At 45.9% G+C, this 26409-nt stretch overlaps 1 protein-coding gene across 1 annotated transcript in view; it reads left to right on the forward strand.

Annotated features, from left to right (window-relative positions):
* TBC1D22B (TBC1 domain family member 22B) overlaps positions 1-26409 on the forward strand; it is a 370468-nt gene that overhangs the window by 73437 nt on the left and 270622 nt on the right. The window contains exon 6 of the mRNA XM_069238752.1: positions 19191-19319. Coding sequence (XP_069094853.1) covers positions 19191-19319 — 129 coding nt within the window. The remainder of the gene's footprint in view (positions 1-19190; positions 19320-26409) is intronic.

Genomic DNA, 26409 nt, shown 5'->3' on the forward strand with positions numbered 1-26409 from the left:
TGGTTTGTGGACTTAAGTTGATCTGCCCCTCTGAACCAAAATGAATGTGGCTATGATCTGTCTGGCACTCAGTGATTTACAAAGCTCTGTGTGTTTCACTTTTTTATTATTACACTGTATTTTAACCAGAAACATTATGCATTTAAACATCACACCACATACAGACAAAGATGGCAACGTTTTGACTTAATTAATTAGATGGGGAAGACGGGTGATTAGTATAGTAACAGTGCATGGCAGAATGTATGCAAATATTTATGGACACAAACTGTATTGTTTGCTCAGCGCAATGGGGACAGGGGCTTGCGGAGGCTGTCACTATACATGGTGAACTCTTTATGAGCTTGTAATTTTGGATGGTTCTAATGAAAAAAAGTGGAATTCCAGGGAAGGAAGGGAGTTCATTCCAAAAATTGCAGAGGATGACTTTCTGGTTGATGGGTGCATGATTTTTTTATGACACTACCTCCATCCCTCCGGGGATTTTGAAAAGTGCAGTGATCACCAAGAATATTTTGGAAAGGAATAGGTGATGAGTAAGGTCCTGCAATGAAGACCATGTTGATGCATTTGTATAGTGCCTTGTGTTTAGCATAGTGTTGGCATGCTTAGGGACACAAGACAGGGTTTGGGGATATGTTGAAGGGTATTACGCGTGCCTGGGTTAGAGGTTTTGTCCAGAAGAAAGAGGAGTTCTCTGAAAGACTGAGTAGAGGGCTGTTGCAGTAATTCAACGTGATCGTGATCATGGTGTTAGGAGGTTTTAAAATATATAAGTGAATTTTTTTGGCATATTTCCCAGCTGTTTTGTAGTTGGATCCTCATGGCAGAGGTGCTGGAAATAAAACAAACTTTAGACTCCTCGTGGGGTGCAGTTTCACCCGATTGTTGGAAGAGCATGTGTTGAAAAAATGGAGCGAACAGGGGGAGCTAAAGCAGTGGCTTGAAGGGAGCCAAGTAGCTTATTTTAAGTTTGTGGTATTTAAATATAAAGGAGTGGAGAGCTGGCTGTAGGTCCAAAATATGGATGGAAGAGAGGATTGGGGTAGGCTGAAATGAAGAAATTAGGTGTTACAGAACAACCTTTGTAACCTTGGTGATGCTCAAATTTGTAGGAAATTTAAAAGATCAATGGAATACTGTAAATAGCAGGTGATGGATCTTGTTTTGTGACTAAAAGGAGTTGTAGGATAGGGTGACTGTTGCAAGGAGCTGATAATTTGCCACTTGGGGGTTCTGGACAATAGACCTATGCTGAATTAGCGTTGGAAGCTTTATGATTTTAGGGATAAAGAGTTTGGAGAGGTACTGGTGGTGTTTGAAGACTTGCGTATTTCAATAAATGTAGCTACATGGGGAGGAAGATTATAGGTGGGGAGGAAGAATAGAGGTGGCTGTAAGAATGGTGCAGAGATTATTTGGAGCAGAACTTGAATGAAAGGTTACCAGCTGTCGGGATGAGATGAGCTGGGTTGGACTGGTAGATGGGCCTGAAATCAGAAAGAGTAATGTTACAGGTTCGGGGCTGGTCTTGAATTAGATATTATTAATGGACCATTCAATTAAGCCACATTCAGTAGTGAGTCTAGGCTTAAATATAAGTATCCAGGAGTTTGGGAGTAAAATCCTTCCTCAAAGCTCAGTGAACATCTTGGTCTAGAGAGCAAGCGGTGGTTGAGCATGGATCAGAGGTGAAAAGGTTCAGAGGGCAGAGAGTTACAGATCAGCCGAAGTTCTTCTTTAAGGTGTTGATGGGTCTGTATTTGATGAGCATGTTGATGTTCTAGTGGATATGTTGGAAGTAGCAGTAAATAGTGCAATGGAACTTACTTTGCATTTGAACACTACAGCCTTGTGACAAGGTTCTTTACAAAATAATGATATGATTTTCTATGTGATGTAAGGCTTCCAAGGCAGGAGAATATGCAGTTTGTAAAAATATACCATCCCTAGCAATCCTTTTACTGTATTCTCTCTGCACCCCAATCACCATTAAGGGGACATAAAAATGAGGAGTGTCATCCTGCAAATCTCAAAAACTGGTTTGTTGTTCTGCTTCCTGCTATTTACATGTGATTAGACAATGATTGATAGGCCAGTAATTTGGGAGATGAAAAGAAAACATGTGGACCTTTCCTTTAAGTGAAAAAAATAATAAAAAGGTTTAAAAATAATGGATATTTTTCGAGCAGTTCTTTTGGGGTTATTCTATTACAAACAGAGGTTTGTGTGCTCATCCACTACCCCTCTCCCTTAGCACATGCTCAGTATTACTACGCATACAAACTTGTTGCATTTTATAAAATTATTTAGCTATAATAAACATGAGCATGTACACAATTCCATAAGGCACACAACACAGGTACAGTTTCAATACTCAAAGCTCGTGTACAAGTTTGTTACAGGTTCTGGTTTTATACCATTCTTTTTCTCTTCCTCCACAAAGACACGTTTAAAGTTTTACTCGCATATGAAAGTAGGTAGCACTTGCAAAGAGATTCAGGTACAGTTCTTTGTGTACACAGCACAAGTCTATAATTTACTGACACAGACATTTACCCCACCCATATTCATTGACCATTCCATTGTGCATCCATCCAGGCACTTGTGCAGTATGTCATATCATGGTACACAGGTCCTGAATCATCACCATCTAGCCATTGTGGTGTGGAATCATGGTAGGAACTGGGCGCTCAAGCCGAGAAATCGATCCAGTTAACAGTGGAGGGCACAAAAACTATAGTTCAAACAGTAGGTAAAGACGGTGCTCCGGACCTAATGGGCTGCCCAGGGTCTTCTTTAGGGAGACGTTTGGCTCCACAAATCCATGATCTCTTTCAAGCTATTATCGAATATTCGAGCATCATGGAGGTGCTCCCTTCTGCATCCAATCAATAAATAAAAAAGGCGACCACTCAAAGCCAGAAAACTATAGGCTAATAGCCTTGCTGATTGTCAAGGGGAAAGCCTTTGCAAAGGTATTACTATGCAAACTGCAGAATTGGGTAATGGAAAATAACATCATCCCATACTTCCAGACAGGGTTCCGGCCCAAAGCATCTACAATGGACAACATCATAGCTATTTCCTTCTTGGCAAATAAAGCCACAAAAAAGGGTCATGTCCTGTATAAGCATGCTTTGTGAACTTAAGCGTGGAATACGGACACTTGGATCCAAATTAAACTGACCCAAGCCTATGCCTCTCCAAAAATAAACACCAAGGGCTTAAAACAGGGTAGTTATAGCACCTATGCTATTCAGTCTCTACACTGCTGATCTAGGGCTGGCATTTTCCTAAGGGAACTTGTTCTCTCCAAAAATCTGATCACTGAAATTACTGCTTCTACAATATGCAGACAACCTTGTCTTCCTGGATCACACGCATATTAGGATGCAGAGGACTTAAAGCATTCTCTCTGTTTATACCATCAAGACCTGATTATCAGCTGATGCTGCCAAAACCAAGGTTCTGATCTTTGGGCAGCGCAAAAACACTTGTCAACATAGATGAAACCTTGGGTTGGTAAGCATAATAACAAGTAAATACGACTACCTGGGTGTCTGGTTGCCTGACACACAAAGGAAAAGGCAGCAGAAAACATTTGCAATGGCAAAACTGCAACAAACCCTACACAGTCCTGCAACAGAAGGAATAAGGGGTAAATTGCTACCGTCTATAAATTATGAGCACCTTGCATTTTTTGGGATGCTATCGACTGTTCTTGCGCAGTGCCAGTCTGTTGCCTACAGGAAATTTATTAGACTACCAAAACACACACGAGACGCTTCGCTGTGATTGTAGTTTGGCCTGGTTTGCCAAGGAATCTAGTGCAAAACAGCCATTGTAAAATACTACTACTAGGCTGCCTCTGCCTTAGAAGGTTTACTGAAAAGCACGATGCAGGCCATTTTCAGAGCAGAGCCAAGCTCCTGGTCAAAATATCTGCAGAATGCTTTTAGCTTCCTGAACTTGCACTCTGTCCACATGGTGGTAACTTATCAGTTGAAGTGCACTTTAAAAACTGGAAGGCAACTGTTCAAAGTGCTTCACTTGCAAGCAGTTATGCCCACCTTGCTGGGCCCGGGAATGATTCAATCAAATAAGGTTCTAAGTCTTCAGCCTTACCTGAAGGCCCCCTTGGGCAGGTCCGTCTTAAAACATATACCCAACATGAGATTGCTGACCTAACCATTATGGGAATTTTGAGCGCACTGGAAGTCTAACAGCAGGAGCCAGCAACGTTGTTGACTGTGAATGTACAAATCTGAGTTTTCTATGACACTTGTTATGCTGCTGCCCTTCATTGTTACCTGACAGACAAATTTTGCGGAAGCCACTATTTCTAAAGCATAAGCTAAGAACTTATGTCTATACATGTGAGGTCGACGGAGCTAGCAAGAATGACAAAATATCTTTCCATACTAGAGGCCCGGCTAATATCTGAAGTGTGCCAGCTATTTTAACTCCTATTGCTAGAATCTTTTTGAGTGGCACTTCACATTCCAGTTTGAATTTGAAATACTGTTGTTCCATTTACTGCCACTTTGGCTTGAACTTGAAATGTAGTCATAACATTTGTATTCTAGGTTTAACCTTCCATTTTTTGCAACCTTACTTTGCAATAAGTGGTACTGACCCTGACATGCTGCTGTATTAATGGTACCTCACAGTTAATTTAGAATTTTCTCACTTTTCGCATTAAGTGACTGTGTTGTTATCTTTTTTACCCTATGACAATTTTAAGGTATTTATTACATTGCAATATTTGTTTTATTATTCTGAAGATTTTAATTAATCATACAATAAAGGAAATTCCTTCCACTTGTGCATTACAAGCACACACATGCATTCCTAATATAGATGGTGCATGTATTATTTTATTTAATTTTAAAGCTGTGTGTAAAATTCCTGTATAAACATACAAACGTATATTTAAATTACACTACCAGTCTGTAAAGCCACCTGTATAATTTCAATGCCAGCATATTATGCCACGGTTCTAAGGTCAATCAATCAATACAAGTGTATTATGCGAGATGAGCATTTCAATACAACAATAACTATATAAGTTAAAGAGACACATTATAAAACCATGTTCATAATTGAAGTACCGCCATCCCAATCCTAGTGTGTGGTTCTTTTACAGTTACCATTTCTAGTAGTATCCTTGGTTTTCCATCTCCATTCCTATAGGAAAGTACCCTCTTTTTGGCATGGTTACCAGCACTTTTTGTCTGCTGTCAGTGTGTTGTGACTGTGTTCACTGGGATCCTGCTAACCAGGACCCAGGTGACTGTGCTCTCTCCCTCTAAATTTGGTTGTTACTGACTTTGTACACCCCACAATTGGCAAACTGGTGCTCCCATATAAGTCTGTTGGTAAGTCTTTGCTGCTTCTTGCTGTGCACCGCGACTCTTGCGGCTACCAAGGCTTGTTGGCTCTTCTTCCAAGGGATCTTCAGGCTCTGTGTAGCCTCGGCCTCCAGCACTGTTCCCTGAAAAGCAAAGTCTCCTGCCTGCTACTCCAGCGACGTGGGACTCCTCTCCAGGTGTGCTGAGTGGGCCTCACTGCGACTCCTATGCCTGCTGCCTGTGAGTTGCCTGTGGGGGCTGCATCCTCGAATTCTGGTTCTCCTCACTGCTGAGGGTCACCTGGGACTCCCCTCTTGGGGTTGAGACCCCCGACCTTCCTGGTCCCCAGCAGCTCTGCAACTTTTGCCTTTGCCAAGGCTTGTTGGTGATTTTCCACACCACTGACTGACTGCAACTCTTCTTCCGACGTAGGATATCAACTGCATCACTTCTGGAACTCTTCTTCTGCTCCTGTGCTGCATAGCCGACTCCTGGTCTTCACCATTGACCTCGTTCTGCATCTCCAGAAGTATGGGTAGTGGCTCCTGCCCCAACCAGACACTCCAACTGGAACTGGACTTGATCCCCTTCATTTGCAGGTCCTCTTCTGTCAGGATCCATCTTCTGTTTCTTTCAGTCTTGCACAGTCCTTTTACAAAGTTTCTCTGTGGGTTTGGGAAACACCAGGTACTTACCTCTTCTCACCTGGTCGCTCAGGGGCACTCTGTTACTTACCTTTTGGGGCTCCTAGTTCCTCCAGCTCCCCTCTACAGATTCAACTTCCTTGGGTGGGGGCCTGCCTTTGCATTCCTTTGTATATGGTTTGGTCTCCCCCTAGGGCCTCTATTATTTACTGGTATTTCACTGTTTTCTATTGCTTTCTATGCCCATTCCTGATTACTAATGTGTATATAATAGTGTGTTTATTCACCTGCTAGGAGAGTATTGCCTATACAGTATTTTAGTATTTGCTAATCCACAGCTACCTCTAAAGAGCCCTGACTTCCTATAAAGTGCCTACACCTCACTAATAGGGGATACCTGGACCTGGTATAAGGTGATAACATCATAGGTGCTCACCACACACCAGGCTACCTTCCTACATGGGTGATGCAGCAGTGAGATAAAACACTTGCAATTGCCTTATCACTCTGTCACTAGGTATTGTCCAAAGGAAAGACCATTACTAACTGTAGGTACAATATACACTTTGTGTTAGGGTTCTAGTCTCTTACGTTTGGGTAAGCTAGGGTCTGACACAGCCTTACTCCAAGCTTTGCTAGGGGCCTAGTGGTTAGAGTAGTTAGGGTTACATATACCACTCTAGCTAGACATCATGTCCTCAGTAGAGCTCACCTCTCGGGCCCTGAACTCTCAATATGAGGGGTTAACTTTCCAAGAGTTAAGTGAGATGTGTGCTGAGAGAAAAATGAATGCAGGGAGAAATCAGAGTCTGCTTCTGGGCTTGCTCCTCCAGGCGGATCAGGACACTGCCGATAGCCAGGAGGAGGAAGGGAAAGCTGAGTCTGATCCACCAATCCTAGATAGGATAGATGAAGCACACACTGGGGATCATCACAGCCCTGCCAAAAGCCTAGTAAGTAGTAAAGAGGAGTGGTCACACTAGTAGGGCTGCCTTTACTCCTAGAAGTGTGGTTCAGAGGGTCCCCAGTAGGAGGAATATATCCTCCTCTGCTAACTCTCACTTAACCTCAGTGTCTGAGGAGACCCAATGTTCCAATTCAGGAGAGGATTCTGTAGATAGGGAACTGAGACACCTGAGATTGGAGGAGGATAAGCTGAGGCTGCAGGAGCAACAGCTTGCCCTAGATAGGGAAGCTCTGGCAGTGAAGAGAGAAGCAGGGTTTGGGGTTAGTACCCCATGGTGGCAGCAGTTGCAGTTACAGGGACACCAGGGTCAGGGAGGACTCTTTTGACTCTAGGAACCTGAACAAGACAATCCTACCTTGCAAGGTGGGTGATGACATCTACAAGTGGTTCACTGCTTTGTAGAGGGCCTGTAAGGTAGAGGGTCCCTCAAAGGCAGTGGACAGCTATATTGTGACTCTCCTTCTCTGACAAAGGCAGAGACAGATTCCTCACTGTCAGAGAAGAGGATGTAGACAATTACAGAGGTTTGACATCAACACTGTTAGATGAGTGTTGTCTGACTCCTGAACAGTATGGGTAGATTTTGTGGACTGTTCTGTGAAAGCTCTGGAAGGCTGGTTGCATGGGAGCAAAGTAAGTGACTACAAGGGCTTGTATAACCTACTTCTAAGAGAGCACATTTTAAATAACTGTGTATCTGATCAGCTGCATCAGTACCTGTCGGATTCTCATCTGAACTCTCCCGAAGAATTGGGAAAGACAGACAAGTGGGTCCACACCAGGGTGAGTAGGAAGGCTCACTTGGGGTGACCACAAAAAGAAGGAAGCAGGTAAGTGTCAAGACAATGGTGGGGACAAAGATAAACACAAAGAGTATTCATCAGGCCCAGAAACCTCCTCTGGGGTGGGAACAAATCCTCTTCCTCTTCTTCCAACTTAAAAAAGAATTTGCGCTATGTTTGCAGAAACAGAGGCCACATAGGGCAGGGGACAGCTCCTGTCCTAAGAAAAGCCCAAGCTTCTACCACTACTAATACCACTTATACTCCTAGTGACCCTAGCAACAGCAGTAGTGGTGGGACTAATAACAGTAGTCAGTCCAAGAGTGTAACTGGGCTCCCCTTTGGGACTGTAGTAGGGCATAGGCTAATTGGAGAGACCACTGAGGCTGTCTTGGTCTCTGATGGGGGCATTGACTTTGCCACCCTTGCTGCCTTTCCCCTTAATATGGGCAAGTACAGGCAGCATCCCCTAATTAATGTTGTTGAGGCTGAGGCCTACGCGGACACAGGTGAGAGTATCACTATGGTAACTGAGAAACTAGTGTCTCCTGAGCAACACCTACTTGGTCACAGGTACCAAGTGGTCAGTGCTCATAATAACACGTTGTACTAGCCCATGGCAGTTAGTTATTGATTTCAACTGGGGAGGAAGGGGGGAGTTGCTGGCTCTAAAAAAATAAAAGTTGTGGTATCCTCAGACCTACCTGTAGAGAGAGTCTACTTGGGAATGATTTTGCGACTTCAGTTTGGGCAGAGGTGGAGGCCCATGCGGCAATGCTTGGCATCCCAGGGCTTATCTTTGTCCTCACAAGACCACAGGCTAAAAAGCAAAAGGAGTAAGGATCCTTGGAGCCTGGAACAATGGCCCAGGAGCTTTCTAAACCCAAGGGCAGAAAGGGTAAGAAAGTACGCCCTGCTCCAGCCTCCAGTGCTGATTTAACTCATGAGGGAGAGGAATCCTCTCCTTGGATGGAACCTACACCAGAGGAGCTGCAAGCTGACACAGCTGAGCTCTTGGGTGCAGTGGGGGGGGGGGAGGGGGCACCAGGGAAGAACTCAGTAGGGAACAACAGATTTGTACCACACTGGAGAGCTTAAGGCACCAAGCTGCAGCACAGGAGGCAGGGAATGTCAGTGGCACCCATAAGTTGTACTGGGGAAACAGTCTCCTATATTCAGAATCAAGAGATTCCAAAACCTGGTGGCGCCAGGAGATAGGTGACCCCTCTGACGTTTAGGGAAATCCTGTTGACCTTAGCACATGACAGTCCCCTGGCAGGGCACTTGGGGAAAAGCAAGACTTGGGACTGACTTGTCCCACACGTTCACTTTCACATGTCTGAAGACACATAGGAGTTTTGTTTCTCCTGTATCACCTGCCAAGCTAGTGGCAAGACAGGTGGCACTCCAAAGGTCCCCTTAATTCCACTTCCTGTGGTTGGGGTTCCCTTTGAGAGGTTTGGGGTAGACATTGTTGGCCCCCTGGACCCTCCAATAGCTTCTGGGAACAGATTCATCCTGGTGGTAGTGGACCATGCCACCAGGTACACAGAAGCATTTCCTCTTAGGACCACTACAGCTCCTGCTTTAACAAAAGCCCTCCTTGGTATCTTTTCATGGGTGGATTTTCCTAAAGAGGTGCTATCAGACAGGGGTTCAAACTTCATGTCTGCTTACCTGAGAGCCATGTGGAAGGAGTGTGGTGTTACTTACAAGTTCACCCCTCCCTACCACCCCAAACTAATGGCTTACTAGAGAGGTTTAACCCCTTAGCTGCTGGGCCTTTTCCCCCCCAGTGCTGAGCCCTTTTTTGGCTATTTGGGGTAGTTCGCGCTTAGGGCTTCATAACTTTTTGTCCACATAAGCTAACCACGCCAAATTTGCGTCCTTTTTTTCCCAACATCCTAGGGATTCTAATGGTACCCAGAGTTTGTGGTTTACCCTGGAGGAGACCAAGAAAATAGCCAAAATACAGTGAAAATTTAGTTTTTTCCAAAAAAATGGGAAAAAAGGGCCGCCGAAGAAGGCTTGTGGTTTTTTCCCTGAAAATGCCATCAACAAAGGGTTTCTGGTGCTGAAATCACTATCTTCCCACCTTTCAGGAACAGGCAGACTTGAATCAGAAAACCACATTTTCCAACACAAATTTGGCATTTTACTGGGACATACCCCATTTTTACTATTTTTGGTGCTTTCAACCTCCTTCCAGTTAGTGACAGGAATGGGTGTGAAACCAATGCTGGATCCCGGAAAGCTAAACATTTCTGAAAACTAGACAAAATTCTGAATTCAGCAAGGGGTCATTTGTGTAGATCCTACAAGGTTTTCCTACAGAAAATAACAGCTGAAATAAAAAAATATTGAAATTGAGCTGAAAACAACAGCCATTTTTCTTTATGTTTTACTCTGTAACTTTTTCCTGCGATGTCAGATTTCTGAAAGCAATATACCGTTTTGTCTGCTGGACTCTTCTGGTTGCGGGGATATAAAGGGCTTATAGGTTCATCAAGAACCCTAGGTACCCAGAGCCAATAAATGAGGTGCACCCTGCAGTTGGTTTTCATTCTATACTGGGTATACAGCAATTCATTTGCTGAAATATGAGGAGTGAAAAAGAGGTATCTAGAAAACCTTTGCATTTCCAAAATGGGATCAAGATAAGGTTTTGAGGAGCAGTGGTTATTTGCACATCTTTGAATTCCGAGGTGCCCATACTAGCATGTGAATTGCAGGGCATTTCTCAAATAGACGTCTTTTTTACACACTCTCTTATATTTGGAAGGAAAAAATGTAGAGAAAGATAAGGGGCAATAACACTTGTTTTGCTATTCTATGTTCCCCCAAGTCTCCCGATAAAAATGATACCTCACTTGTGTGGGTAGGCCTAGCGCCCGCGACAGGAAATGCCCCAAAACACAACGTGGACACATCCCATTTTTTCACAAAATACAGAGCTGTTTTTTTGCAAAGTGCCTACCTGTAGATTATGGCCTCTAGCTCAGCCGGCACATAGGGAAACCTACCAAACCTGTACATTTTTGAAAACTAGAGACCTAGGGGAATCCAAGATGGGGTGACTCGCGGGGCTCTGACCAGGTTCTGTTACCCAGAATCCTTTGCAAACCTCAAAAAGTGGCTAAAAAAACAAGTTTTCCTCACATTTCGGTGACAGAAAGTTCTGGAATCTGAGAGGAGCCTCAAATTTCCTTCCACCCAGCGTCCCCCCAAGTCTCCCGATAAAAATGATACCTCACTTGTGTGGGTAGGCCTAGCGCCCGCGACAGGAAATGCCCCAAAACACAACGTGGACACATCACAGAAAACAGAGCTGTTTTTTGCAAAGTGCCTACCTGTAGATTTTGGCCTCTAGCTCAGCCGGCACCTTGGGAAACCTACCAAACCTGTACATTTTTGAAAACTAGAGACCTAGGGGAATCCAAGATGGGGTGACTCGCGGGGCTCTGACCAGGTTCTGTTACCCAGAATCCTTTGCAAACCTCAAAAAGTGGCTAAAAAAACAAGTTTTCCTCACATTTCGGTGACAGAAAGTTCTGGAATCTGAGAGGAGCCTCAAATTTCCTTCCACCCAGCGTCCCCCCAAGTCTCCCGATAAAAATGATACCTCACTTGTGTGGGTAGGCCTAGCGCCCGCGACAGGAAATGCACCAAAACACAACGTGGACACATCACAGAAAACAGAGCTGTTTTTTGCAAAGTGCCTACCTGTAGATTTTGGCCTCTAGCTCAGCCGGCACCTAGGGAAACCTACCAAACCTGTACATTTTTGAAAACTAGAGACCTAGGGGAATCCAAGATGGGGTGACTCGCGGGGCTCTGACCAGGTTCTGTTACCCAGAATCCTTTGCAAACCTCAAAAAGTGGCTAAAAAAACAAGTTTTCCTCACATTTCGGTGACAGAAAGTTCTGGAATCGGAGAGGAGCCTCAAATTTCCTTCCACCCAGCGTCCCCCCAAGTCTCCCGATAAAAATGATACCTCACTTGTGTGGGTAGGCCTAGCGCCCGCGACAGGAAATGCCCCAAAACACAACGTGGACACATCACAGAAAACAGAGCTGTTTTTTGCAAAGTGCCTACCTGTAGATTTTGGCCTCTAGCTCAGCCGGCACCTAGGGAAACCTACCAAACCTGTGCATTTCTGAAAACTAGAGACCTAGGGGAATCCAAGGAGGGGTGACTTGCGGGGCTCGGACCAGGTTCTGTTACCCAGAATCCTTTGCAAACCTCAAAAAGTGGCTAAAAAAACAAGTTTTCCTCACATTTCGGTGACAGAAAGTTCTGGAATCTGAGAGGAGCCACAAATTTCCTTCCACCCAGCGTTCCCCCAAGCCTCCCGATAAAAATGATACCTCACTTGTGTGGTTAGGCCTGGTGCCTGCGACAGGAATAGATCACACAACGGTCAATGTTGGTCCTTACGTGAGGCAGCTGTTGACCCTGGGGTGATCCATTCCTGACACACACTAGGTGTAGGCACTCAAGTGGGGTAGTGTTTTTATCAGGACAGGTGAGGAGTCACTGGGTGGTAGGAATATTGTGGATCCCAGCATATTCCTGTAGTTTGTGTGACAGAAATGCGAGAAAATTTGAGTTTTTTTTCAACATTTCAGCTTTGCAGGGTATTCTGGGTAAGAAAACTTTGGGGAAGCCACACAAGTCACACCTCTGTGGACTCCCCCGAATGTCTAGTTTCCAGAAATGTTTGGGTTTAGTGTGTTTCTCTATATGGCCGCCGAATCCAGGACCAAAAACACAGGTGCCTGCCTTACAAAACCAGTTTGTTTTGCCATGGATAATTTTGATGTCTCCACAATATGATTTGGGTGGTGGAATTTGGGGCTGAACTAAATTGGGGAGCTCCCAAGAGAGCACTCTCTCTCTGCTTGCCGCCGCATTCACCTGCTCTCTGGGTTGGCCTAACCCACTATTACCCAGTTGCACAAACAGCTTGCGAAGGGACAGCAGGACTGTCCTCATCACCTCCCTCATAATGTACTGGAAGAGGAGTTATCGAATGGGACTCCTCTGACTGAAAAATCACTCCCAGAGTCTGCGCCATTGTCCTATCCCTCAGATGCTGTCTCAGTATCTGATGTCTCAGTCTCTGATCCTATGTCAGAGCGGTCCTCTATAACCCGAGTGCAGGCAGCAGTCATCCATCAAGATGCCATCTCTGCTATTGGCTAAACTGTTGCTCTAAAACACTAGCCTACGTAGACAGTCACAAAATCGATGGTGTGTGAGATACGTGCAACAGTAGAGGCCACCTTACCTGCGCTTCTTCCCTCAATCAGCACGTACTTTCAAGACACTCAAAAAACACCTTGTCACATACCATTCGTCACAGTCTTTAGCACCTCCTGCGCCCAGTCCAACAATCATTATTGGTGCTCCCACTCCCTCCTCCTTGGATTCCCTCATTACCACCCAGCAAAAGTGCCCTTCATCTCTCCATAGACTTTGCTAATGTACTCAGCTATTTACATAAAATACAGATTTGCTCTTTGCAGTAGGCATATAAACCTTCTGCGCTTCTTTATGGCACTAAAACTGCCACTAGACAAGTCGGACCCTTTTCCCCCCAGGGAAACCACACACATATTGACAAAAGTGAGAGAGTCTCCCCTTTCTTACGAGGCCTTTTCAAAGTGTTTCCTGGCCCCCCGATCGCAGCTGTGCTGCGATCGGGCGGCCAGGAAACCTGAAAGTGTTTCCTGGCCCCCGATCGCAGCACAGCTGCGACCGGGGGCCAGGAAACACTTTCAGGAAGGCCTCGTAAGAAAGGGGAGTGTCTCCCCTTTCTTACGAGGCCTTCCCGAACGTGGGAAAGGCCGTTTTCCCCATCAAAGCAGGAAGCGGCCACAAGGCTGCTTCCTGCTTTGATGGGGAAAACACCGACGTCACAAAGGGGCGGGTGGGGGGGCGGGGGGAGACACGGAAGCTTCCGTGTCTCCGGGGGGGGGTTTAAAAAAAATAATAAATCCTCGGGTGCGACGCACCCGAGGATTTATTGATACCCTTCCTGGTGTCGGCCACTGGTCGTGACCCGCACCAGGTGACGCCCGCAACGAAGAGGTTAATAAAACTCTCAAAGGTATGATAATGGAACTCTCTGGAAAAACTCAGGAGGTGGGATATTCTGTTACCATGGCTCCTCTTCGCCTATAGGAAGGTCCCACACAAGGGTGTGGGCTACAGCCCATTTGAACATCTGTTTGGGCACCCTGTTAGGGGTCCCCTTGCTCTTGTATAAAAGGATGGGAGCAACCTCTCAAGCCTCCTAAACAAGACATTGTGGATTATGTGTTTGGCCTCAGATCAAGGATGGCTGAGTACATGAACAGGGCTACTAAACCCTTAAGGCCAGCCAAGAGTTACAGAAACTTTGGCATGGCCAGAAGGCTGTCCTAACTGTCTACCAGCCAGGACTGAAAGTGTGGGTCCTGGAACCTGTTGCTTCCAGGCCACTCCAAGACAAGAGGAGTGGTCCCCACACGACTGTAGAGAGAGAGTGAGGTTACCTACTTTGTAGACTTGGCACTCCCAGAAGCCCCCACAGGGTGCTTCATGTGAATCACCTTAATCCCTTCTATAACAGGTCTGATATAACTTTGATCATGGCAACTTCTGAGGGACGGGAAGAGGGGAGTTACCCTCTCCCTGACCTCTTCTCCCACAGTGCATCTGATGGCTCAGTTGATGGGGTAGTGCTTGCTGACTGCCTCTCTGAGTCCCAAAAAGAGGACTGCAGAAAACTCCTAGGACAGTTCTCAGAACTGTTCACCCTGACACCTGGTTAATTAAACCTCATGGTGTGAGCACACCACTGATACGAAGAACAGCTTGCCTTTTGAAAGCAAAATTTACAGGCAATCTAATCATGTAAGGGAATGCATCAAATTTGAAATTCAGAAGATGCTGGACCTAGGAGTCATTGACCCCTCAGATAGCCCTTGAGCTAGCCTTGTAGTGCTTGTCCCAAAACCTCACTCCCAGGAGGGCAAAAGAGAAATGAGGTTTTGTGTAGACTACAGAGGTTTTAACACTGTTACTAAAACAGATGCTCATCCTACCCCTAGGGCAGATTAGCTTATAGATACGCTGGCATCTGGCAAGTATCTGAGCACCTTTGAGCTTATTGTTGGCTACTGGCAGATCAAGTTATCAGAGGATGCTAAGCCAAAAACAGCATTTTCCAACTTAGTGGCCACTATCACTTAACTGTGATGTTCTTTGGGTTGAAAAATGCACCTGCCACATTCCAGAGGCTGGTGAATAAAGTCCTCCCAGGGTTGGAAAGCTTCACTTGCAACTTATCTGGACGACATAGCTGTCTAGCTCCACATGGGAGGATTGCCTGGCCCACCTAGGGAATGTTTGAGGCTCTGCAAAGTGCCGGCCTGACTATCAAGGCCTCTAAGTGCCAGATGGGCCACTTGGTAGGTGGAGGCCAGATTCAGCCACTATAGTGGAAAATCCAGTCTTTTCTGGATTAGGCTGTGCCTACTACACATACCCAGGTGAGAGCCTTTCTAGGCCTCACCGGGTACTACAGGAGGTTTATTAAGAGTTGTGACTCCATTGTAGCCCCTCTAAATGACTTCACTTCTAAAAGAATGCCTAAGAAAGGTTTTTGGATAGCTAGCAGCCAAAAAGCTTTTGATTACCTTAAACAGGCCATATGCTCTGCTCCTATTTTAAGAAGCCCTGACTGCTCCAAACAGTTCATAGTACAGAAAGATGCTTCTTAGGTAGGGATTGGGGCAGTACTGTCACTACTGAATACAGAGGGCCAGGATTAACTTGTAGCTTTTATAAGCAGAAGGTTGACCCCCATGGAAAAGTGTTGGTCAGCCATAGAAAGGGAGGTCTTTGCCTTGGTTTGGGCTTTGAAGAAGCTGAGGCCATACTTGTTTGGTACTCACTTCCTTGTTCAAACCGACCACAAGCCCCTTCTGGTTAAAACAAATGAAAGGTGAAAATTCCAAACTTGTGAGGTGGTCCATATCCCTACTGGGAATGGACTATGCAGTGGAACATAGACCTGAGAGTAACCACTCCAATGCAGATGGACTCTCCAGATATTTCAACTTATACATTTCCACTTAGACAGTGAAGACTCATCTGAACAAGGGTAGCCTCATTGTCTTTTGTTTGAGGGGGGTATGTAGGAAAGTATCCTCTTTTTCGCATGGTTACCCCCCACTTTTTTCCTGCTGTCAGTGTGTTTTGACTCTGTTCCCTAGGATCCTGCTAACCAGAACTCCAATGACTGTGCTCTCTCCCTCTAAAGTTGGTTGTTACTGACTTTGGTCACCCACCATTTGGCATACTTGTGCCCCCATATAAGTCCCTAACATATGGTACCTAGGTGCCTAGAGCATTGGAGCACCAGGGGATCCCCTTGGGCTGCAGCATGCATTATGCCACCCATGTGAGCCCCTATAAAATGTGTCTGCAGGCCTGCCTTTGCAGCCTGTGTGAAAAGGTGCATGCACCCTTTCACTTCAGGTCAGTGTAAGTCACACCTGTTTCAGGCCCTCCTAGCCCAGAGGGCAGGGTGCAGTTACCTGTGTGTGATGGCACCCCTCCATGAGCAAATGTGTCCCAAAGAATTCCTGCTCCATTTTCCTGGACTTTGTAAGTGCGGGGGTGTCATTTCACGCATGTACTGGACCGGGTCACTACCTGGGTCCAGCTACATAATGATAACGCCAAACCTGGGCATGTTTGGTATCAAACATGTCGGAATTATACCCCAATACTGTTGATAGTATGATTCCATGCACTCTGCGGGCTCCTGAGAGGACCCCCAGCTTTGCTCCTAACAGTTTGCAGGGTTTTCCCGGGCAGCCAGTGCTGCTGCCTTCCCACAGACAGGTTTCTGCCCTCCTGCTGCTTGACCAGCTCGGACCTAGGAAGGCAAAACAAAGTATTTCCTTTTGGAGAGGGAGGCAACACCCTTTCCCTTTGGAAATAGGTGTTACATGACTTGGGAGGGGTAGCCTCCCCAAACCACTTGTATGTGTTGAAAGGCACATTTGGTGCCCTCCTTGCATAAGCCGGTTTACACCAGTCCAGGGACCCCAGTCCCTTCTCTGGCACGAAACTTGACAATGGAAAGGGGAGTAACCACTCCCCTGCCCATCACCACACCAGGGTTGGTGCCCAGAGCTCCTGCAGGTGGCCACTTGATTTTGCCATCTTGAATCCAAGATGAGCAGAGGCCTCTGGGAGCATCTGAGTGGCCAGGTTAGGCAAGTGATGTCACCGCCCCCTCCTGATAGGTGGTCACCCTGCTATGTAACCAACCCCCCTTTTAGGGCTATTTAAGGTCTCCCTCTTGGGTGGGTCCTCAGATTCGACGTGCAAGATTCCAGCAGGACTCCTCTGCATTGTTTACTTCTGGTCCCTGGACTTCACAGGAAACCACAATCTGCAGCTCCAACTACAACTTTGCTCAGCAGCATTGCTTCTCCGGCTCCTTCCAGCAACTGCAACATTTCTTCGGCTGTGCATCGTCTGGTGGCGGCAAGTCGTCAGTCTGCACTAGAAGCTAGAAGAAATCTCCCTTGGAGTGAAGGAGTCACTCCCCTGCATCCGCAGACACCAACTGCATCGACGACCAGCCACATGGATCTTTTCTCCTGCAACTCTGTGTGGAACCTGCAACGCAGGTGGTGGTCTGGAGTGATTCCTCTCCTCTGCAACTCTCCTTGTATCCTGCAACACAGGTGGTGATCTTGAGTGGTCCCCTTGGTCCCCTCTACCAGCTGTCCAACTTGGGAGGTGGTGAGTCTTTGCCTCTTCTTGCAGGACAGTACCCCTGTGCACCGCGACTCTTGCAGCTACCATGGATTGTTGGCTCTTCTTCCAAGGGATCTTCGGGCTCCGTGTAGCCCTGGCCTCCAGCACTCTTCCCTGAAAAGCACATTCTCCTGCGTGCTGCTCCAGCGACTTGGGACTCCTCTCCATGTGTGCTGAGTGGGCCTCACTGCGACTCCTGTGCCTGCTGCCTGTGAGTTGCCTGTGGGGGCTGCACCCACGACTTCTGGCTCTCCTCACTGCTGAGGGTCACCTGGGACTCCCCTCCTTGGGTTGAGTCCCCCCAGACCTACCTGGTCCCCAGCAGCTCTGCAACTCTTCTTCTGCAACTTTTACCTTTGTATAAGCTTGTTGATGTTTTTTCCACACAAATGACTGACTGCAACTCTTCTTCCGATGTGTGACATCGACTGCAGCACTTCTGGAACTCTTTTTCTGCTCCTATGCTGCATAGCCGACTCCTAGTCTTCACTGTCGACCTGGTCCTGCATCTCTAGGAGGGTGGGTAGTGGTTCCTGCCTCAACCGGACACTCCAACTGGAACTGGGCTTGGTCCCCTTCATTTGCAGGCCCTCTTCTGTCAGGCTCCATCTTCTTTTTCTTCCAGTCTTGCTTGGGTTTTGCACAGTCCTTTTACAAAGTTTCTCTGTGGGTTTGGGAAAAAACAGGTACTTACCTCTTCCCACCTGGTCGCTGGGGGGCACTCTGTTACTTACCTTTTGGGGCTCCTAGTTCCTCCAGCTTCCCTCTACAGATTACTCTTCCTTGGGTGGGGGGGCCTGCCTTTTGCATTCCATTTACTTAGTATATAGTTTGGTCTCCCCCTAGGTTCTCTATTATTAACTGTTATTTCTTTGTTTGCTATTGCTTTCTATGACCATTCGTGATTACTAATGTGTATATAGTAGTGTATTTACTCAACTGCCAGTAGAGTATTGCCTATACAGTATTTTAGTATTTGTGTTACCATAAAAAAGTACCTTTATTTTTGTAACACTGTGTGGTTCTTTCATGTGTTTAAGTGATGTGTAACTATATAGTGGCATTGCATAAGCTTTGCATGTTCCCTAGATAAGACTTGGCTGCTCATTCACAGCTCCTACAGAGCCCGGGCTTCCTAGACGCTGCTTACACCTCACTAACAGAGTATACCTGGACCCTGGTATAAGGTTTTATCACCATCGGTGTTCACCAAACACCAAGTCGGCTTCCTGCAATTCCCTTCCCTCTTCCACATTCTACTCCTTATTCTGGAGTAGCCTTCATGAGCAAGTAACACATTACAAACTCTAATCAATACCTCTAGAAGGCAATGTGCATAATCACATGTATACAAAACAACATGTAGCATTTAATCACCAACATGAAAACATCCATGCATTTCCTTTATGAGCACATACAGCTATCTTTAGAATTCAGTTTAAGCCACAACAGAATGGCTAGTTAATTTGTGTTACTCACACACATACACAGTAACACTACTGTTTACCTACATTTAAGCGTAACACTACTGTTACCTACATTTAAGCGTAGTATCCTATTAAATACTCCTGAAAGAAGTTAACCATGTTTGTTGAAGAGCTGCTTTTTGGATTAAAGGGGTATCTCCCAGCCAACATGGAGCGTCGGATGCAGACCCTGCAGCGCAAGCGGGAGGAGTACTTTGGCTTCATTCAGCAGTATTATGACTCCAGAAATGAAGAGCACCATCAAGACACCTACAGGCAGGTATGGTCTTTTTCTATTTGTTTCCTCCAGTTCCACTACCACTCTCTGTTCCACATAACTGTATGGCTTCATATCTTCATTGTCTTTAATGTTAGTATCACCTTGCTGGGTTTTTTCATCTGTTTGTGAGTAGTGGGCTATTTCTGTACTCAGAAATATTTCTTCATTCTGCCCATTTCTCCTGCATGGTTTCTTCTTTCTCTTGTTCACCCTTCCTTTTTGCTCCATCAGGTTCTTTGCTCACTGACCTGCATTTTGTGTTCAATCCACATTGTATTTGGACACTTTCTCAGTTTTGAGACATTGCTGTATGTGTGAAAAAACTGTTACCCTTTCATACTTGTTTTGCTACTAATTTAATTTCTTTAACACTATATTTTCTGCATATGAACTCGCTTCGATTATTACATGTTGAGAGGGGAGCTTTGGGATGAAAATCTTCGGCATGACTTTGGTTAAACTGGAACATGTCCATTCTGTGGATTAGGCTTCCTGCTTGTCCTGAAAGAGCAGAAGGGCTTATCTGCCTTCACAAAGTGCTACAATTACTTGCTGGGAGTGCCCCAGTATATGCAGGTTCTCTTGGAGATCCACACGTAGGTGTTGGGGCCTGCTTCATGAAATCTCCAAGAGCAACGTTATGGGCCTCATTCCCTTTACCTTTCCCGTACACGCGGGTGTTCGGGTCCCAACACTGAAACGGCACACTTTGAGTTGGCCCCCTGTTTTGCCAACAGTTTTCATTAAATTTGGAGTCCAGTTGACTCTTGGAGTCAAGTGTAGGGCCCAAGTCCGTTCCTTACTGAAAACTGAGCCGCTGAGGACCTCTTTAGTAGCATCAAAAACTTTCATGTGAGATGGTGCCTTCCTGTTTGGGAGATTTTTATTTTTTATTTTTTTGGGGACTATGGGATTTTTGGATTTTAGATGATACCAATTAATGCAAGGACATGGACTATTTTTATGGTTGACATATTGTTTTGTTTATCATATACATTTAGCATGATAAAGCAGCAATAAAAAACAGTACAATATTAAGGATCAAAATTAGACAGGGCAGGAGCATATAGTAGAGATAGACATATCAAAATCCTTACAATAGAGACCTTCAATAGCCACTTTGTACCAGCATCTATAAGGCAGATCGAAATAAGTATGGAGGAGCCAGTTAATCTGCTGTTTCAGGTTCCAAGGAGAGGAGATAATGTTGAAAAGATGACCAGATATCTTGAACGAGAGATAGTTAGCACTGACAGTTTAACAATAAGAAAAAGCTTTTATCCAATCTGAGCTTTTAAGTACATTTTTGCTGCCCCAGCGTAAAGCAACCTCACATTTGGCTAGGAGTAAGACAGTGGATGTGACGAGTTGTGTATTAATTGGAACGTCTTGAGTGTATCATAATAAGACTAGTAATGGAGTGGTTTCTAGCGTTATGTTTATCATGACGGAGAGGAGAGAAAAGACCATAGCCCAATATTGATAGATTGTAGGGCACATCCAGGTAAGGTGAGCAAAGTCTGCATCTGTAGCTTGACATTTAGGACATTGGAAGGAGGTAGAGGGTCATTGTGCGCAAGGAGTTTAGGTGTCATATATGCACAATATAGGAATTTTAAATGTAACAATTTGTGCCTATAATGAATTGAAATGTACTTAATCTAGGAGCAACAATAGACCCAAACCTTATCTGAGAGGGGTGCCCACTAGGTCAGATTCCCATGCTGCTTGTGCCCTTTTGGTTTAGTCAGGGGTAAGGTTGATGCAGGAGTGGTACAGTTTGGACACTAAATAGTCTCCTTCAGTGTTTGTGATGAGTGATATCAAAGGAAGGAATTCTTCGGGTGCCAATGGGTAAGTAGGTATTTTGGAGCATAGAGTATGGTGGAGGCGAGTGGGTAGGAAGCAGTCCACCTGGGATACACTCTGCAAACAGCCATTGTCAGCTTGAATGAAGACATGTCCTTCCTGGAAGACATCTCCCATAGTATATTCTTCATGCCGAGATAAGGAATTGCTTTACCAGTTTCTCCCGAGTGAGCGGTAGCCTTAGGGTTGTTAATCAAAGGGAGATGGGGAGAATAGAGGGTGCGGCCACCCAAAGCTTGGTGTAGTTTTTGCCAAGCCCAACAGATGGAAGAAAGAGTCCAGATCTCGGAGGAGTCAAAGGGGAGTCCCTCCAGAAGGTTAGTGGAGAGGGGGAGGCCATCTGTCTGGCCCTTCTGAGGTATAAGATAGGGAATCCGGGCATCAGGGTGGTACCAACGGTGTGCGCAATGACATTGAACACTAAGGTAATATTACGGGGGTCAGGGCCCCAAATCCCCTGCGCTCATAGGGGAGCGTCATGATTTCCCAGCAAATGCAGGGTTGTTGGTTAGCCCTGATCATGCGGTGGAGCAAACTGCAGAGCATGGTGAAGAAATGCTGTGTCAGCGGTATAGGGATGTTTAAAAAGAGAGAGGAGGTGGGGGAGAACCGCCATTTTTTAATTGGCTATTCGGCGCTCCATAGAAAGTCGGAGGTTAACTCAGGTATTCACCTGTGTGGAGAGTTTATCAATGATGGGGCAGTAATTAAGTCGTATAATTTAATTTTTGTCTATGTGGATATGAATTCCCAAATACTACACCGTCTTCAGTACTCCAGGTGGGTCATGGAACCGAGTGTAGGAGCAGTATCAAAGATGTGAACTTGTAAGGGAAACCATGTTTATTCAGAATCACTCTAAAAAATGACCACTCCAGCGAGACAAATGCCTTCTCAGCATCTAATAACACTGCTGCTGCAGGAATAGAGGGAGATATTCTATTGAGGACAGAGAAGAGCATTCATAATTTAAAGGAGGTGGACCTGTGAGGCTCAAATCCAGATTGTACTGGAGATACAAGATGTTCCATTAACAGGGAGAAGCGGGTGACTATGACTTTAGCTACTATTTTATTATCAAAATTGAGTAAATGTTGGGGTGAATAGGAAGAACAAGAGCTGGGCTGTTTCCCGGGCTTAGGAAGAAGTCCTCCGCAGACCTGGTGGAAGACTGCTAAGTTCAAGAGACTCATTATATAAGGCAAGAAGGTGGGGCACCAGGAGTTATTTCTGGGCCTCATAGGATGCTCCTGTAAGTCCGTCTGAAAAAGGAGCTTTACTCCCAGCAAGAGAGTCAATAGCTTGGGTGATTTCATCAGATGTTATTGATTCATTAAGAAATTGTTGCTGCCCAGCAGTGAGCCATTAATCTCTGTCTCTTCGAGGTAGTTTGGGAGTGCCACTGGGCTGTCAGGAGTGCGAGATGAATAAAGATGCCTATGGTAGTGCAGTAACTCCAATAATATCAAAGTTAGTGGTGAGGGGGTCTCCTATGGAGTATCGTAATTGGGCAACATGCCCATTTGAGTGATTCAGGTGTAGTGGCCTTGCCAACGTGTTCCCCGAACCAGTGGCATATTTTCCCAGATATTTCACATCTCTTTTGGCAAGGTCTTGGAAGTCAGACAAGAGGGCTACACGGTGACTCAGTCGTGGGGGTGTCTATGCTCAGCATCTTCACGGTCTAGAGCCACCAGCTCTGCCTCGAGTCTTGAAAGTTGTGACCTAATATCTTACTGAATTCCTGTGTGTTTGGAGCTGCATACTGCACAGATAAATGCTTTATAAGCTTCCCAGAGAAACCACCACGTCCGCTCCAGTCCTCCTCCAAATAGGAACCGCATAGTCAATTGTATCAGGCAATGGTCTGATAGTGTGCAGGCAAGTGTGTACTGTCCTTTATCCAAGGCGCGCATCTGGCAGAGAGTAACCAGTAATCTAGTTTTGTCCATATGTCATGTGGTGAGGAGTAAAACATGTATAGTGTATGCGCCAGGCATTATGTAAAATGTAGGTGTCCGATGTCCAAAAGGGCTACTCGAGACTGGGGTTTACTGTGCATGTTAGAGCTGGTTGTGTCTGTGTGTGGATGTTGTATCATAATAAAGTCCCCCCCTATTATGACGATATCTGCATCTGCTCAGCTCATAAGGGAGTGGATGGAGTGGTAAGGTGCATCTATGTTAGGGCCATATATATTTGCATGTAGACAATGGAGCCTGCAAGGACACTGAATAATAGCTCGTACTGGCCTTCAGGGCCTCAGTGAAACTGGTAGTAAAAAAAAGGGGGCGCTTTTGGGGATGGTGGAACAAACCCTTTGAGAGTGTGTACAGTAACATGAGAAATAGTGATGGTCACCCCAGGAGGCCGCAGATGTGTGTGAGGGACGATGGAGTAAGTGTGTCTCTTGAAGAAATGCAGTTTTGATTTTAAGGCAGGACAGATAATTGAAGACTTGTTTCCTTTTTTGAGGATTATTAAGTCCCCGTATATTCCAAGTATGGAAATTGACGTCTGCCTGGTCGTTTCTAGTGTAGTTGGATGCCATCTGTGTTTATAAAGGAGAAGGAAGGATGTTTGGCGGAGGTACAACGTTATGCTCGAGTCTGATGTAGAACAAACAAATAACAGACTAACAATAAACAACCGACCCGCACCAGACAGAATAACATCTGGTGATCCCACATCCCCTATGCCAATCGGGTCAAACATTAATAGAAAAAAACCAAAAGGTAACATTGTGGTGTACACCATCAGGGGAGGGCAACACTCAGGCAGTGCGGGACAACTGTATATTAAATTTAACAAAGCAGGGGCATCTGTACTGCTATTAAAAGAGAAATTAAGCGCATCAGGGCAAACAATTATAGTTATAGGTTTCAGAAGTCATCAGGAGGCACAGTAAGGTAACAGTTCTCAGGGTGAAGCATTTTGTGTTGATAATAGTGAGGGGGATCTATCAGGAGGGTTGCTGCGCGATCTGTTCGCGGTAGAGTACTGTTTGCAGAAAGCAACTACCTCTGCAGGAGTGTCAAAAATCTTGTTTTCCCTCCAGTGTTTACCTGCAGTCTGGCAGGATATAGCATAGCTTATTTGAGACCAAGCATGCGTAAAGTAGCTTTGGCAGCCGTGTACATGCGACGGGCTTCCTGGACAGTAGCTGTGAAATCTGGATGAATGGAGATAGAGGAGCCCTGGCACTGTAATGGGCCTTGTTCTCTGGCCGGTTGCAGTGCTGTATCTCGATCTCTGTAGTTCAAGAGGCGCGCAATGAGTTGGCAAGGAGGCGACCTGGTGGGTGGCCTGGGGCTGAGCGATCTGTTGGCACGTTCTATCACAAAGGAGGCAGAAAAAATTGTCAAGGTCAAAAAGTTCTGTAAGGAGTTGGTCAACGAAGGTCTCCCATATTGGTGGTATCTGCAACACCCATGATATGTATATTATCACGACATGATCTCGCCTCCAAATCCTTAATGTTTGCAGGCAGTATCTTCAGTATACGCTCCAGTCTTTCTCAGCATTTTTTCATGGTGCCATTGTTGTCCTGTAAGCCCAATATCTGTTCCTCAGCTCCATCTGTTCTGGTAGACTGGTCCTCCAGTCTTTCACCCATGTGGTCAAACTGGCTATTGAGTGTGTCAAACCGGGACAAGGAAGCTGGCTCAGTATATAATAAATCAACATGAGAGATAATGTGTACAGGGGTTCCCCAGAGGCTCAACAGAGGCTAAAGTAGATAATACTAATGCTCTCTTTTGTGGTAGTGTGGTCGAGCAGTTAGACTTATAAGAGGGTAATGCAAAGCATTTGTTGTACACACACAGGCAATAAATGAGGCACACACTCAATGACTAACTCTAGGCCAATTGTTTTTATATAGCAAAAATATATTTTGTTACTTGATTACTAGAACCGCATGATACAGTTTGCAGGTAAGTACATTTGTAAGTAAGTATCAAACATACGTATCAATACCACTTTGTTTCAATATGGCAAGTTAAACGGTTTTCAAGAAAATAGCAAATATCTGTTTTAAAAGTCGACAGTGCAATTTTCAAAGACCGTTCTGGGTGGGGAAGAACAGTTAGTACAGTTTTTGAGGTAAGTTCAAGGCTTACAGTTCCAGTCTCCGGGGATTAGAATGTCCACAGGGTGAAGTTCAAGTTAACCTCAAACACCCACCACCAGCAACACGGGCTGGCCGGGTGCCGATGTCAAAGATGATGCAGTATTTAAAATGGAGGCATATGGAGACTGGAAACCGTCTGAATCGGGCCTGCTTGCAGGTAAGTACAGTAAGTTCTCAGAGGGCAGACCTGGGGCATTTAGGTGAACACCGTGGGGGCCACAGGTCGGTACTAAACACACACCTTCAGCAGCACAGGGGCAGCTGGGTGCAGGGTGCAAACTTAGCGTCGGGCTCACAATGCTTTTTAAGAGGGGACCCTGGGGGTCACAAAGATACTGCTGGCTAGGTCCAGGGGGTCGGTTCGGGAAAACTACAGGCTGGACAAGGAGGAGGGCCGCTTGCTGAACGTTGCTGGGCTGGTGGTCGGATTCCCCAAGGCCAGGGACTGCGGATGCAGGGGTACCTTTAGGCATTGGGAATCTTCATCCGGTTCTCTCGCGGTCAAGGGGGTCCTCCGGATTTAGGCTACAGGTGGAGGCGTGTTGGACAGGAGGGGTCAACCCAGGGTGGACTTTAGGTCAGAATCGCCTGGGGACCAGCTCTAGTCAGTTGGGCCACCTGGGCACGGGCTGTGGGTGTCAGGTGCAGAGTGGGCAGGGCTTGCGGATCGGGGGCCGTGTCTGGGGCCCTTTGCTGGAGTTTCTTTCTGGACAGGGCCACTGTCCACGGAAGATCGTGGTCCTTTGGGGTACAGGTAGTCCTCTTGAGGCTTTTAGGAGATCGCTGGTCCTGCAGGATGTGTCGCCTTTTTCTAGTAGGGCTTTAAAAGCTGGAGACAGGCCTGCAGAGCTGGGGCCAAGACAGTTGGTGTCATGAGTCTTCTCTGCTGGGGGTCAGCTTAGCAGTCCTTCCTCTTTCTTCTTGTCATCTTCTTGAGGTCGCCAGGAATCTGACAAGGTGGGATCAGGGGAACCATGAAATCCTGGATTTAGGGGCATTACTGGGGTCAGAGGGCAGTAGCCAATGGCCAATGTCCCTGAGGTTGGCTATACCCTTCTGGTGTCCACTCACTTTTGGGAGGGGGACACA

Source organism: Pleurodeles waltl, chromosome 6, assembly GCF_031143425.1.
Source record: "Pleurodeles waltl isolate 20211129_DDA chromosome 6, aPleWal1.hap1.20221129, whole genome shotgun sequence".
NCBI classification, from domain to species: domain Eukaryota; kingdom Metazoa; phylum Chordata; class Amphibia; order Caudata; family Salamandridae; genus Pleurodeles; species Pleurodeles waltl.